At 37.0% G+C, this 13943-nt stretch overlaps 1 protein-coding gene across 2 annotated transcripts; it reads left to right on the top strand.

Annotated features, from left to right (window-relative positions):
• The first annotated feature begins 1785 nt into the window (after positions 1-1785).
• On the top strand, positions 1786-13513 carry LOC140341330 (B-cell receptor CD22-like). Of its 2 annotated transcripts, XM_072426996.1 has the most exons (11): positions 1793-2114; positions 2821-2887; positions 2984-3089; positions 3713-4072; positions 4814-5167; positions 5833-6129; positions 6858-7118; positions 8782-8884; positions 10532-10577; positions 10974-11045; positions 12272-13513. In XM_072426996.1, exons 3-11 carry the CDS (start codon positions 3035-3037, stop codon positions 12347-12349), a joined length of 1626 nt encoding a protein of 541 aa, XP_072283097.1. In that variant the 5' UTR covers positions 1793-2114; positions 2821-2887; positions 2984-3034; the 3' UTR covers positions 12350-13513. The 2 variants fall into 2 exon arrangements, with proteins under 2 accessions (XP_072283098.1, XP_072283097.1); XM_072426997.1 differs by lacking the exon at positions 4814-5167 and having other exon boundaries at positions 1786-2114.
• The last annotated feature ends 430 nt before the right edge of the window (positions 13514-13943 follow it).

Genomic DNA, 13943 nt, shown 5'->3' with positions numbered 1-13943 from the left:
GGAGGAGCATAGGACAGGACTACAGAATACCTTCTCTTTTCTACTCTCCTCTCCTCTTCATCTCCTCCTCCTCTTCTTCTTCTTTTTTTTCTTCTCTTTCTCTTCTTCTTTTCTACCTATTCTTATCCTCCAATTCTCCAATTCTTTATCCTCCTTTTTTTCTCTTCCTCTTCTCCTCTTTCTCATGTTATTCTCTAGCTCTTTTTCTCCTCCTCTTCTTATCTTTTCTTCTCTTCTTCTTTTCCTAATCTTCTTATTCTCCTCCTTTTCTTCTACTCTATTTCCTCCTCCTTTTCTTCTCCTCTTCTGCTCCTCCTTCTTTTTTTCTGCCCCTCTTCTTCTTCTCCACCTTTTTTTCATCTTCTCTTCACTTGTCTTCTTCTCCACCTCTTTCTCTTCTCCTTTTTTTCTGCTCTTTTCTCCTCCTCCTCCTTTTCTTTTCCTCCCCCTCTTCTTCTCCTCCCCCTCACTTTTCTTCTTTACTTCCCTAAAACAAGCTTTTCCTTGTCTGCCTTTTCTTCACCTTCACTTTTTTTCTAGCTGTAGTTTCCCTTATATATAATAAAATAATTGCAGAACAGTTTTTTTCTATGCATTTATTGAGAGTTGCTCATTTTTTTTATTTCTAATGCCATGGTCATTATTCTTTTAATGATAGTTTGTAAGGGCCTGGACCAGCAAACAGTATTTGCCAGATGCCAGTCCTTCAATCTGATGCGCACTCTTACCCTATAGCAAGCAGGTACCAGCACACAGTTGCCCTCATGACTTCTGTACGCATAGGATGCCATTTGGCAAAGGACTGATGGAGGACTAGGAGCCCACAGATAACACAGTACCAAAGTTCCAGCAGAGACAAGTCTAGAATACAGAGCCAAAGGTCATTCACTGGTAATCAGTCCACCAGACCAGGTATTTAAGGGTATAGACAAAAGCAGTCATGGTGACAGTCGGTCCAGGCAGCATACACTCACAAGGTCAGAAACAAGCAACAGTCAGCAATGGTAAATCCAACAAAGTAACACTCCAGCAGCCGGTCAGCCCAGCTTAACGCTACAACAGGAATCTGGGGACTGGGAGCAGAGAGGCTTTAATTCCTATCAGCCAATGGCAGTGCCTCAGAGTATGTACTGGGGATGCCGAGAACGTACACTTCAGGCTTCGCAGCTAAAGGGTAGCAGGAGATGCGTCTATTTCCTTGCTGCTCCAAGTGACAGCACTAGACAGAATAAATGAGGAGAGATACTGCGCACTGCACTGAATCGGTGGCCAGGTAAATATCTCCTTACACAGATATTTTCACACTGATAATGTAATTATATGAATCTTGTATTGTTTCTTCAATTTTATGGTTTTACAAAAAAGATCAGGGGGTGTTACTTAGTGTGTTTCATTGTATATTGTTGAGTGTATAGCAGTAAGATCCATTTCAGTTATTTTTGCTCTACATTGAGCCAGGTATCATGGTTATCAGCAAAGCAGCGACATTTAATTTAAAGAGTAAGCTACACAGTCCCATATCTAAACATTTAGTGGTAACATATCGAGGGTTTTAGGACGTTCATGTCACCCTATCCCCAAAAGGCCAATTGCCAATGTCATTCGGAAAAAGTAGGAAGGACAGAGCAAAATGATAAACCAAGGAAACAATATTTGCATATTTGCATATTGCAATATTTGTTACAAAGAACTGGTGAATCCTCTGCAAATAGATTATAGCTGAAAAAAAAAAAAACAAGACAATCTTGTGTTATGGGCCTCCCATCTCTCCCTGAGCCCTCGAATGTCAGCCTAGTGTTATCAAGAGGAAGGAGACCAGTTGGGTTTGTAAGAATCAGTGACTGTCACCATCAAACTTCTATGGCAATCGTTCATTATTTCTGTACATTTTTTACTTGTCAGCGATGAAAAAGTCGAAAGTGAACAGGATATCAGGGCAGGAGTTATTAGCCTACCATTTAAGGACAATTGTGTACTCCAAAATTTGATAAAAAAATAAAGTGGCTTTTCCTGAGGAAGTCAGAACCAACCACATATAAGCACATGCTGAATACTTTATGCACACGGTGCTCCTTTTCCTTCTCTGAGTGCACCAAGTTTACTTCTGAATATTTGTAAGTACCAGTTTTCCATTTAATATAGGACTTGTTATTCTTTCTATTAATGCTTAGTGAATGTAGACGGTATGGATCTTTTGTTGCAACTATTGGAAATGTACCTCTACAGCATTGCACTCCATGAAAACATTTATGGGGTAGTACATGCAATAGCGCCGAACATTAGTGTTTAGTGTAGATTACAAAGTGTTTTTTTAAATGGTGACCTAATATTCCATTAAATGTTTGTGTACGCAGATCTGTTATTATTATGCTAAATAAAGGTTCTTCTCAATGTTTAAAGAGCTGTTTAAAGTATACAGTGGGTTTGATTATCAGTAAATATGTATATAAATATATATTTTGACCTAGCATAGCGATGTTTCCCCTTGGTATTTTTCAAGGAGCTTAGTGAATGAGCCAAAGTTTTGCTGACTTCATCCATCCAAATAAAATTATTTATTTTCTTGCACTTGAGTGAATATTCTCTATAAAGCAAATTTTCACTGCATTGTTTAGGATAAGTAAAAATATCTCCTACAAAAGGGAAAATTCAACAGCCTTATTTTCTTTAATACCTTCACTTCATTGGTAACACCCAGATCAGTTACAGTCTATATCATTTTCCTAGTTTTGGATAGAGTGAAGAAGGGTTTTAACTCTTGTTAGGTTTTGATTTCTATCTGTGGCTTTGTATTTATATTTTGCCTCACTTTATGTCTAGGAGAAATGTTTTATCAGAATGGAAGTGAGAGGAAATCTTTAAGAGCAACACAGACAAACATTCTGAAGTGAGTAAATAACTTTGTTCTACCTATTGAGCAGTTTTGCCAATGTATAATAATATAACCCTTGCATTGTTATCACCTAATCATATCTTTCTGTAGATAACAGAAGTAAATCTAAGTGTACACAAGAAAAAGCAGAAAGTTTGAATAATGACCCTGGCGTCTTTTTTGCTCATAGGATCCATTTTCATATTTCTCGTTGGAGGTAAATTAAATATATTAGAATGAATATTCTCTTATCAATTTGCTAGTCTGCTTATATAGTTATGTTTTGTTAATGGTTCATGTACCACATATTGTTTCTTCAATGCATATAACCATAACCAAAGTGTTGTACCATGTAGCCGGTAACTACGACCGTATTTATAAAGCTGAACTAACAACTTTGCTCCGGCCAAAGAATTGACTTACATTGTCTTCAGTCAGCCTATAGCTATTATTTTATTTTCATTTGTTCCCTTCATATTCCAATGCTGAGCCCTACTACTCATTGTGCAGATTCAACCAAGTGCTACTTATCTTCCCCTAAAATATTAAGAAAGCGTATTAACCAACAAGTGTCATTCTGATAAATGTTAGATTCATTCATGAAAAGTAATGTCTTCCTTTACTAGAGGAATAAACTATGAAACCTCCAATACCAAAGGACGGAAGCCCGACCTCTCTCTGTGTTGAATTTGTTTAGCTGTGCAATTTTTTTTGTTCTCTGAACTTTTGCTACAGACTGCAATGAACCTTTTGTCTCTATGCAATGTTATCGTAACTTCAGTTTCTTTGTCATCTGTTATCTATGATGTATTTTATATTGATATGATTTTTTTTTTTTAGGCATTTCTTCAGATGTGAACAAAGAGCAATGGTCATTTATATTTCCAAATGAAATTATAGCATTGAGAAATTCTGATGTGACGATTCCTTGCACATTCACGGCTCCTGTTAACCACAGTGAGGTCAATATAATTTGGTTTAAGTATCATCTTCACGGATATCCCCAGGTTTTTAATCGTGAAGAGCCCTCTAAAGTTATAGAAGAGTACAGAGGACGGACAACTCTTGTGGGTTATGGAACAAACAGCTGCACATTGAAGATCAAAGATGTGACAAAGATAGAAAGGTTTCATCCAGGAATAAGCGAAGAGATAAATTCCGGGAAACTTCACTACAAAGATGTTAAGGTTAAAATACAAGGTAGTAAATATAATCCATGAAGTTACATGAATATAAGTCAAATTTACAAAAAGACGCAGGTAAAGTGGATCTTTAATACAAATGAAATAATTTGTGAACAGGGGGACTTTTTATTGCAGAGGACACATACAATTTATCAAATATTTCAAAAATACCACAGAATACAAAAATGTATCAATTCCAGATTTTTAAGGCATGTATTTTAGGAATCCCAAAGAAAGAATCTACATTTTTTACAAAAATTAGTTAAAAACACAGATTTTTTTTAACAATACATGACAATTAAAACCACATCAAGTAGGTTGAAGTTGGCAATATGTTCAGTCTGCTCAAGTCTAGTCTAGTGCAGCCACCAGAGTTATATGGAGCCCTAGACAGTGCCGTGCAGGGATCTCAGAGCCCTCAGCCCTTGTCCCATAGGGCCTGTGGGAAGGGGGGATGCTTGTCAGAAATTTGCACTGAGACCCTTAGACCTGTAGCTATACAACTGGATCCAGGGCCCCTCCGTAGATTACTAGGGACTAGTAGTCATTTCTGCCTCTAAGATAAATAAGATGGATGGAAGGATATCCCACTGACCATCACACTAATTTACCATAAGCTGTAGATGTGATTATTTTTCGCAGACAATAAAGTTTTTCCAAAGATTCCTTCATGTAAAAAGGTTTGGAAAGGCTGAATTAGAAGAATGGAATTCATTTTGTTAGTGTAGATAAATATTTGTGTATTTCTTTTTCTCAGGCTGCCATGAAGACGAATCGTGCAAAGACTGGACTTTTACATTTCCAAAATATATTAATGCTTTGCAAGGTTCCTGTGTGCACATCCCCTGCACCTTTACCCATCCTAAAGGTGCCAGGGATTTTAATTTCTTCTGGTATTCAGAAAGAATTACAATCTTCAACAATAAGTCTCGCAGTGATGTGGACGATAGATATAAGGGACGGACATTTCTTACTGGAAATACAGAAAATAATTGCTCATTAAAGATCATCAATATAGAAAAATCAAAGGAGAGAGAATATTTTCCAGGAATAAATGATCAGATTAACTCCATTACACTTCAAAATACAAGTATTCCAGTGAGTGTAAAAGGTAAGGACAAAAATGCAACAATTCATCCCGGTGTGTGAAATTTCTGGATCCCCTTTGCACTCTACATTTACCTGTGTTTGCCACAGCAGGACATAGTCATGATTATGATATAAGCATTAGCAAAAGAAAGTCCATTATCATCTACCCATAACCCCAATCTGACTGTCCCTGGCAATGAAGAAATGCCCACTCAAACCCATCCATTTACCCACCCTGAAGATGTGTTGCAGTAACTACCTGTTACTTTAATTTGTGCAGCTTCTAATGAATGCTAGACAAGCCTCAGTTTATATGCAAACTGTGTTATTACTTGTCTTTGCATCCTGCAGTTCCTGTACAGCAGGGCTGGAGCTTTAGAGAAAGAAACAGTACAATCCATTTATATGTAGGCTAGAAATATGTATTGAGGAAAAGTGAGCAGAGTGACGGTTAGGTGATGTCAGCCATGAAATAGAAGACATGAAGCAGTAGATTCTGATACACGTTTTTAGGTATTCTGATATATTTTTTCAAAAGATCTTTGAGATGAGATAATATTGTCAAAATTCTTAAATAATATATTGATATGACTTGAATCAGGATTGCTTCTACAAAGGCACTGTCATTTTGTGTTACAATTTATTTCTGTAATAAAACACTTACAATCTCTTCTTTTATAATTCCAGAAAACCCACCGCAACCATCAATAAGCGGAAATAAAAATATGAAAGTCAAGCAGAAAATATATATTGCCTGCTATGTAGAACACACCTGTCCCTCCAGTCCTCCAACTCTGAAATGGAATATCACCGGCCATCCGATAAAAGAGAGTCATTATGGTCTGCAAGCTCTAGGAAGGTGGAGGATGAAGTCAAAACTGACCTATACTGCTTCCTACACTGATGACAAAACCGTTCTAAAATGTGCAGCTACATTTCCAAATAATAAAACATCTGTTAAAACAATTACACTGACTATTAGATGTAAGTAAACTGAAATTTACATACATGTATTTAAATCTGCCCTCCAGCCTCCCCTTTAAAATATCTGCCCTCCAGCCTCCCCTTTATTAAATCCAGCTTTCCCTTAATTAAATCTGCCCCCAAACTCCCCTTCAATAAATCTGCCCCCGAATTCCCCCTCGTTAAATCAGCCCCCCTTCATTACATCTGCCCTCCCCTTTAATTAATCTGCCCTCCAGCTTCTCCTTCAACAAATTTGACCTCCAGCCTCCCCTTCATTAAATCTGCCCTCAAGCTTCTCCTTCATTAAATCATCCTCCAAACTCCCCTTTATTAAATCAGCCCCCTCCCCAGACTTTTGTTCATTAATTCTGCCCTCCAGACTCCTTTTTTATTAAATCTTTGTTTGTGAATGAATGAAAACACTCTGCGCTGCTTGCAACCATTTGTAGCCGGTTGTTAATGTATATGGCACTGAGCCCTTGGCATTGCCTTTCAGCTCGTTGTTTTGTGTCAGTGAGTCTGTTGGCAGTGTACACTACAGGCTACCTGCTTTGTTCTAAAACCAAGCTAACCAACACAAGCCCAAACAACAGGCTTACTTGGTTCTAATATAGCCAAATGTTGAATGTTCAACCTGAATCTAAACAGCTGCACTATTATTAATATTTTATTAAGGAAAATATGTTTTATAACATAATACTATCAATATTTTAATAATATTTTATATCTTATCTATCACTGCTCAGATCGTCCAATGAATGTCGCCATTTCAGCTGATGGTAACACCGACACAGCAAAAGACAACAATGTCACGTTACTTTGTTCAAGTAAAGCCAATCCTTCAGTAGATAATTACACCTGGTATCAGATAAGCCAAGGCAAGGAATTGTTACATGGATATGGAGATAAAATAACTGTGAAGAATACAACGACGGGGAAGTACATCTGTGTTGCAGCTAATAAAATAGGAAAAACTAGGTCTTCAATGTTCAGGTTTACAGAGCAATGTGAGTACTGCAATAAGCATCCATACCATTTTTATTTATCTGTAGTTTATTTCTTTATATTTCTAGTAAATGATACAAAACTTATACCAAAAAATAAGAAAAAAGTTCCACTTAAGAACAGCTTTTGTTGCAATAATGACCTGGAAACTATAGCTGTCTCTCGCAGTACTTCTCTTCCTCCACTAGATGTCCTTGGTCCCACGTTGAATAACAGCTAGCATCTTTCAAATGATCCTTCTGTGACTTCATTCCAGCTTTAAGGCTAAACTAGAGGAAAATCGTCAATACGGAGGATGGAATAGAAATAAAGGAGCTTTGTTACCTTTCAGAGCTTTCTTACTTGTCTGGTTACTCCTAAAATATTTACAGTGGTATTAGACATAAGAGCCATCATGGTGACTCTCTCCTGATACAAGTAAACAATACAGCCTGGTGCCTGCATATAAGTGAATGTGCCCAGATTTGAGACGATCTGAATTTGTTGGATGAATATTCATGTTTAAAGATGCTTAGGAGGTTAGGACATCTGAAAGAACATATCTCCAGTGAAAAACCGTGTTTTATTCCTAATTATTTTCCCTAGTTAATTGGTAAGTTCCTACAATGCTTACACTTACATTCATAAATTGACTCAGGAAAAACACAATTGTATGTTTTCACATAACATGCTTGGGGGATATATTGAATTCAGGTTAATCCTAACAACCTGATGAGGGGTGGGGATATTAACGCGTTGCCATCTACACCTGAAATGACAGATCCATGTGTGGTATTTGTAGAGCCATCTGGATTCATCATTGGGGCTACAGTAATAAAGTGGAAGGATTGTAATTGTATTCATACATGCAGCACCTGCAGAGCCACCCATGGTTTAATGTTACAATCAAGATGCAAGAATCAATCAAAGGATGAATATATACAGAAGTAAAGATCTCAGGATAATGAACTAATATGAATAATGGAAGTAAAAGAAGTGTAGAGATTGCACAGGAATGGGGAAACGTGTAGACATCAGAGATACCAGACATTGGGCCTGATTTAATAAAGCTCTCCAAGGCTGAGGAGGATACACTTTCATCAGTGAAACTGGGTAATCCAGCAAACCAGGAATAGATCTGGTCCAGGAATCAAAACATTTGCTAAGCAAATGACTTTGCAGAAATTCCTTCCAGGTTTGCTGGATCACCCAGCTTCACTAATGAAAGTGTATCCTCTCCAGCATTGGAGAGGCTTATAAATCAAGCCCCTTTGATTGTGTTGTGTGTTTCCCAATGCCTATGTCCAGTTTTCTCTGAATTCCATTAAAAAGTATTTTCACTTCCAGGGTCTTCTATAAAGTGACCCCATGCCCAGACCATGCAGACTAAAGTATGTACATATTCCGACATTGCTGTAAAACACTTTAAATCACTCTTTAGCTTCTATTAGGATAGAGTATTGCTTCAATATTTGCTGGGGTCGGGACTGTTGGGTGCAGGGGAACATGTCACAAGTGAAAATGCATGTCATTTTTCTATAGATTGATGTGAAGTTACAGTCATTAAAATGCTGCCACCTGAAAACTTTTCCAGTTAATTCCACAGCCCAGAAATATAGTACTATACCTCATTGATATATTTTGATTTTATTTGTTTGATATTATAAACCTTTTATTTACTTTCAGATCAGAAGTCAGTTGATGAGAACGTGATTTATATGACTGTATTTCCAATCCTGGGATTTATCTGCCTATCCATACTGGCTCTGCTTATATATATGTATTGGAGGTAGGGTTTTTCAATTATTTTGAATATTTAAGTTTACTGTTCTGCAAAGATAGTATTATAGGAAGTTCTGCCAAGATAGTATTCCACCTCCCACAGTCCTGGGCTGCAAATCTGGTTCATGGTTGCATAGCTGCTGAGTCAGCTACAATGTGGCCTTAGGATTGCTTCAGACATGTGGTGTGGTTGCAGTTTGGTTATCGCTTCTTAGGCTTGTGAATCGTACAATACTAGAATTGCTCACTAGTATATTATTATTATTATAGAGCTGGTACAGTAAATACATTATGTATGTAAATGAGCATTGGTGTTTTTACTTCTGACGCGTTTCGACTTATCGGCTTCCTCAGGGGAAGGTGAGACTCAAAAGTTAGGCTGGTACAATAAATTCATCGTGTATGTTTACATCCTTACTAAATTTAAAGGTTTGAGTCATTCCTTCTTTCTTTGAAAATGTGCATGTTAGGTTTCTGCAGTCTTTTCTGATATGTTTTATTTCTCACACCTTATTTTTTTGCCCATCTAAGGACTTGTTCTTTACTGTCAATATATGTTTGTTAGTAAGATTGTTGGACATCTTTGTGACAATCCTCATCAGACTGACTTTCAAAGATTTGAGTTTATGTCAGGTGATTTGCAGTTTTGGAGTCCTTTGTTTCAGTCAGCATCTATTTGGTGATGATTGGGTTCTATTTGTAGTTATCCTATGGATAATGCCATTTTCAAGGGGGCACTCTGATCAGATCCCCTTTGGTATTCTATTCTTAGGTCTCTATTGCGGCAGATATTGCCATCACCCTAACGCAAATGGGATTCTGTTTGGTTATCACTTCTTAGGCTTGTGAAGCATACAACACTACATGTGACATGTTACTTGCAATTCAGGACAATGTGTAGCACAGTGATTAGGATGGATACGGAGCTGCCCTGAAATTCCTATTCACAATTTTTTTTTTTGTTGGGTAGGTGACATGGTGGTAAAGCAAAGTTTTTAACAAAAAAATTACATTTTCATATAATATAACATTAAATCTGATATGTGCTAAAAATATTGGCGATGAATTTTCCAATTAACTGAAAATTACTATATAATAGTGATGTTAAATATTATAGGTGGTTAAAGTTATTTCTTACCCTTCTGGATATAGAGACCTCCAATATGGGGATGAGTAGGTATAAGATATACTTCTAATAAGGATCCACTATTGAGTCTATAATAATAAGTATTGCAATAAAATCTTACTCATTCTGTGCCATAGTATATAATGGCATTAGTTAAGGTATTTTTTTTTTTTTTGTGGCTTACCCCTGGATGTGTCTCGGAGTTGCCAGCAATGTGAGCCGCAGCTGCAGTAAAAATAGAGGAAACTGAATAACAGGGGAGTCTCCAGAAGCCGCACATTATAGACTAATGGGTCGGCGTTCCAGAAGTTTTCCTCGCCATGTGCACGTTGCCCGGTGTGGCCGGGATGTGTACAGAAGTCATCTGATTGGAGGATTGATCCTGTATTATGTTTTATTCATTTGTGTCTTATTGTGTCTCTTTATCCCCCTAATACAAGTGTTGAGTTTGCATTATTACCGCTCAACAGTAAATTATATTTATTCATTCTAATTTTATTTTTAATACATTTATTTCTTTTTTTATAGAGCTAAGACGCATCAGGCATCATCAGAGACATTATCAAGCCATAAGGTATATTATTTGAAGAAAGTGTTTAGTGTGTTTTTTTTTAAATATTTTATTTATATAGTGAACATTCTTGGGGTTAACAAACTTGATTTTTTTAAAAAAAAATCCTTATTTAAATATGGAAAAATAATTTTGTAAATACGGAATATTTTATATAACTTTTTGGTGTTCGGAGTGAGCATGTACAAGGTGCTCACTGGCTGATTTAGAACATTTGCATGTAAGGGTGTTCGAAGAGGGACCATCATGGACCTAATGTTGATGGACCATCGTTCTCCCACCACACTGATTCTTCACAATTCATATGTTGTGTTGCACCAATAGCTTTATAAGTTTTTCTAATTATTTTTTTTGAAACTGAAATTTTAAGAAAGAATCTTTCATTCTATCCATCCACAGAACTCACAACGTGCAGATGCTACATACATGAGTCTTTTGAAAACAGTTTCAAGTGAATATGAGTCTATAAAGGTAATGAAAATATCCGATAGCACAAAACACCATTGTACAGAATGACACAGATCATATTGACAGCTGGGAGTAATGTAGATACCAATTGTAGTATGGAGTTACTCTATAGGGATTGAATAAGAGGATTGGAGTAGTTGATGACTGCTTGTTGATAGCCTATTGAAAAGTATATGAATGCTGATTTATTTTGAACAAGAATGGCTGCTGTGGCTATCGGAATGCAATCAGATACCAGAAGTTGTTTGGGAAAGCACCTGGAGATGAACTTTAACAATGTTCTACCCCAACATGCTGGTAGCATAGACTGTACAGAAGCACATAACTATAGTTGTTAGCCAATAAGTGACTTGACTATATATTGACCGGGTAAACAATTACAAACAGGGGTGTTGTTTGATGTTCCTCTTATCACTTTCTGGTTTCCTCACAGACCAGCTACAGAAGGGATTCACCAATCTGTTCAGCCCCACATCTCCTAGCTGAGGTTCTAATACTTGGTTTGTGTCAATGCACTTTGGAGTCTTTGTAGGTGAAATCGACAAATTATTTTCTTGCTATTTCCTATATAGTGTGATCTGTGCTTTTTGGTGCACCTGAGGTTTTTTTGATTACGGTCTTGATTATCCCTGATCCCTTTAAACCACCTAGATTGGCTGTAAATAGAACCGTGACTTTTGGACATTTGGTAGTTGTATTGGAGAATGAGGCGGGTGAAAACCAATAATAACTATCCCTACTTCTCTCAAATCCTAGAAGAAGCCCAATAGTAAACAGTGACCTAGTAACCACCATTCTAAAGTAGACAAAACCAAAAAGATGGTAGACACATGATGGAAACATTCACATGACTGGTCGAGGAACTCTTCTAAGTGCATCACCACCAGCCATTGGACCACCAACTAGCCCAGGTCATCACCATATTATCTCCAATAATAGTAATAATAGAAAGTTGAAAGCCACAGGGGAATATGCAACAAAGACGCACACTATCCGAAAGAATCAACTTAGTTTTTGGTAAATGTCTTCAGCATAGAATTCTAAAAAACCAGATCCATTCCAAGTTTGCTGGATCATTCAGCTTCAATAATGAAAGTGTATTCTCTCCAGTCTTGGAGAGCTTTAATAAATCAGTATGCTTTGTTTACTAAACCAATATGCTTTGTTTGGTTTCCCTCTTAAAGAAGACTTTACCGAAATAATATTTTTTTCCATTTGTATCTTTACAGCCTTCATTCCCTGATAAACCTGCAGCTGGAGGAGACATAACTTCAGATAACCAATATGAAAACCTTCAGAAAAAATAACAAAATGTAACTTTTATATCAGTGGCCCCCAACCTTTTGCACGTCGCAGACCACTAAATGCACGGACTCCATACCGCACATGCGCTGGGAGCTGCTATGTCTCTGAAAGATGTGGTCCACGGCTCTGGCCGGTGCACCCTCCAAAGCACAATCCTTCTCCTGACCCCGCTGGAGGGAGCACTGGCCAGAGTGGGGGTTGGGAACGTTTGTTTTATATGATATGGCATCAAAATGTACTTCTCCTTTAAACGGTGGAAATGAGAAAACACATTAGTTTTAATTTTATAAGATATATTATAAATTATTATGTATTACAAACACCATTTCATATACATCATTTCAGCTTTCTTTTGTTTGATATTGGTGCAGCTAAAGAAACAAAGGGATCTAAATATTGTAGAACAAATTATTACTTCTGTAATATTTATTTTCTATGAGACATATCTAAAACATCAAAGGATCAAATAAATAAAAAAACTCTTTGTTAGTCTAAAATAAAGTGGAAATCCTCACGTTGCTGTCTCCAGAATAGGTTTTCTATCTGGACAATTTCACTTTTACTCCTGTTGTTGTGACAGCTTAAAAAAGTTGGGATTTCCCATTACTGTCTGTCTTGATGACATTGATCACCTGAACAAATAGAAAGGGGGAATCTCCCTGGAAGTACACAGTCAGCAATAAAAACCTAGACCAAACTCCTATCCCAGGTGAGCAGACCTGATGAGGAACTTATTCCATCATCTAAAATGAAACAATTTATCAAATTGCAATATTCTCTAATTCACTAAAATATACTTCTAAGATATTCCATTGGTAGTTGGTTAAGAAACGAAAGCACTGGATAAAAATACGCAGCCAAAGCTCAGCACAAGTTGAAGTATATTTGTGTACGGGATCACATTTGTGTTCGGGTGATGGGAAAAGCTACTGCAAAGGAAACCTGAGAATAGAATACAAAAGGGGACCTGATCAGGGCACCCCCCTGCAAATGGCATTTCCACCATCCATAGGATAACTACAAATGGAACCCAACCATTACCGAATAGATGCCAGTCGAAACAAAGGATCCCAAAACTGAACATCACCTAAAATAAACTCAAATCTTAGGAGGTGAATATTATAAGAAATTGTCAGAAAGATGTACAACAACCTTACTAACAAAAATATATTAGCAGTATAGAATGAGTCCTTGGATGGGCAACAAAATAAGTTGTGAGAAATAAAACATATCATAAGAGACTGTAGGAACCTAATATACACATTATCAGAGAAAGAAAGAACGACTCAAACCTTTAAATATAACAAGGGTGTCAAACTGGTTCAGGAGGACAGTATTTTCCATATGAAGCTAAGATCAAGGACACAGAGACATGGCTTCACATTTTTAGGAGGGAAGTTAATAAATAACCTTAGAAAGTATTATCTTACCTAAAGAATAACAATGCCCTCAGGTCATCACAACCAGCCACACTCTTGGCTGGCTGGTGCTAAGCTCACCTTTAAACACTACTCTGCAAACTCCCTTGGTTCAAGGAAAAAAAACCCTATCATTCACTGGAAACAATAAGCATTTACCCATTTACATAAAGGTCAC

This window comes from Pyxicephalus adspersus, chromosome 11 (assembly GCF_032062135.1).
Source record: "Pyxicephalus adspersus chromosome 11, UCB_Pads_2.0, whole genome shotgun sequence".
Taxonomy (NCBI): Eukaryota; Metazoa; Chordata; class Amphibia; order Anura; family Pyxicephalidae; genus Pyxicephalus; species Pyxicephalus adspersus.
This window is presented reverse-complemented; position numbering and strand designations above follow the sequence as displayed.

Coding starts and splice junctions, on each gene's coding strand:
- LOC140341330 (XM_072426996.1), top strand. CDS start 3,035: ATGACCCTGGCGTCTTTTTTGCTCATAGGATCCATTTTCATATTTCTC. Junction 6,130..6,857: donor AATTACACTGACTATTAGAT/GTAAGTAAACTG, acceptor ATCACTGCTCAG/ATCGTCCAATGAATGTCGCC. Junction 11,046..12,271: donor GTGAATATGAGTCTATAAAG/GTAATGAAAATA, acceptor GTATCTTTACAG/CCTTCATTCCCTGATAAACC.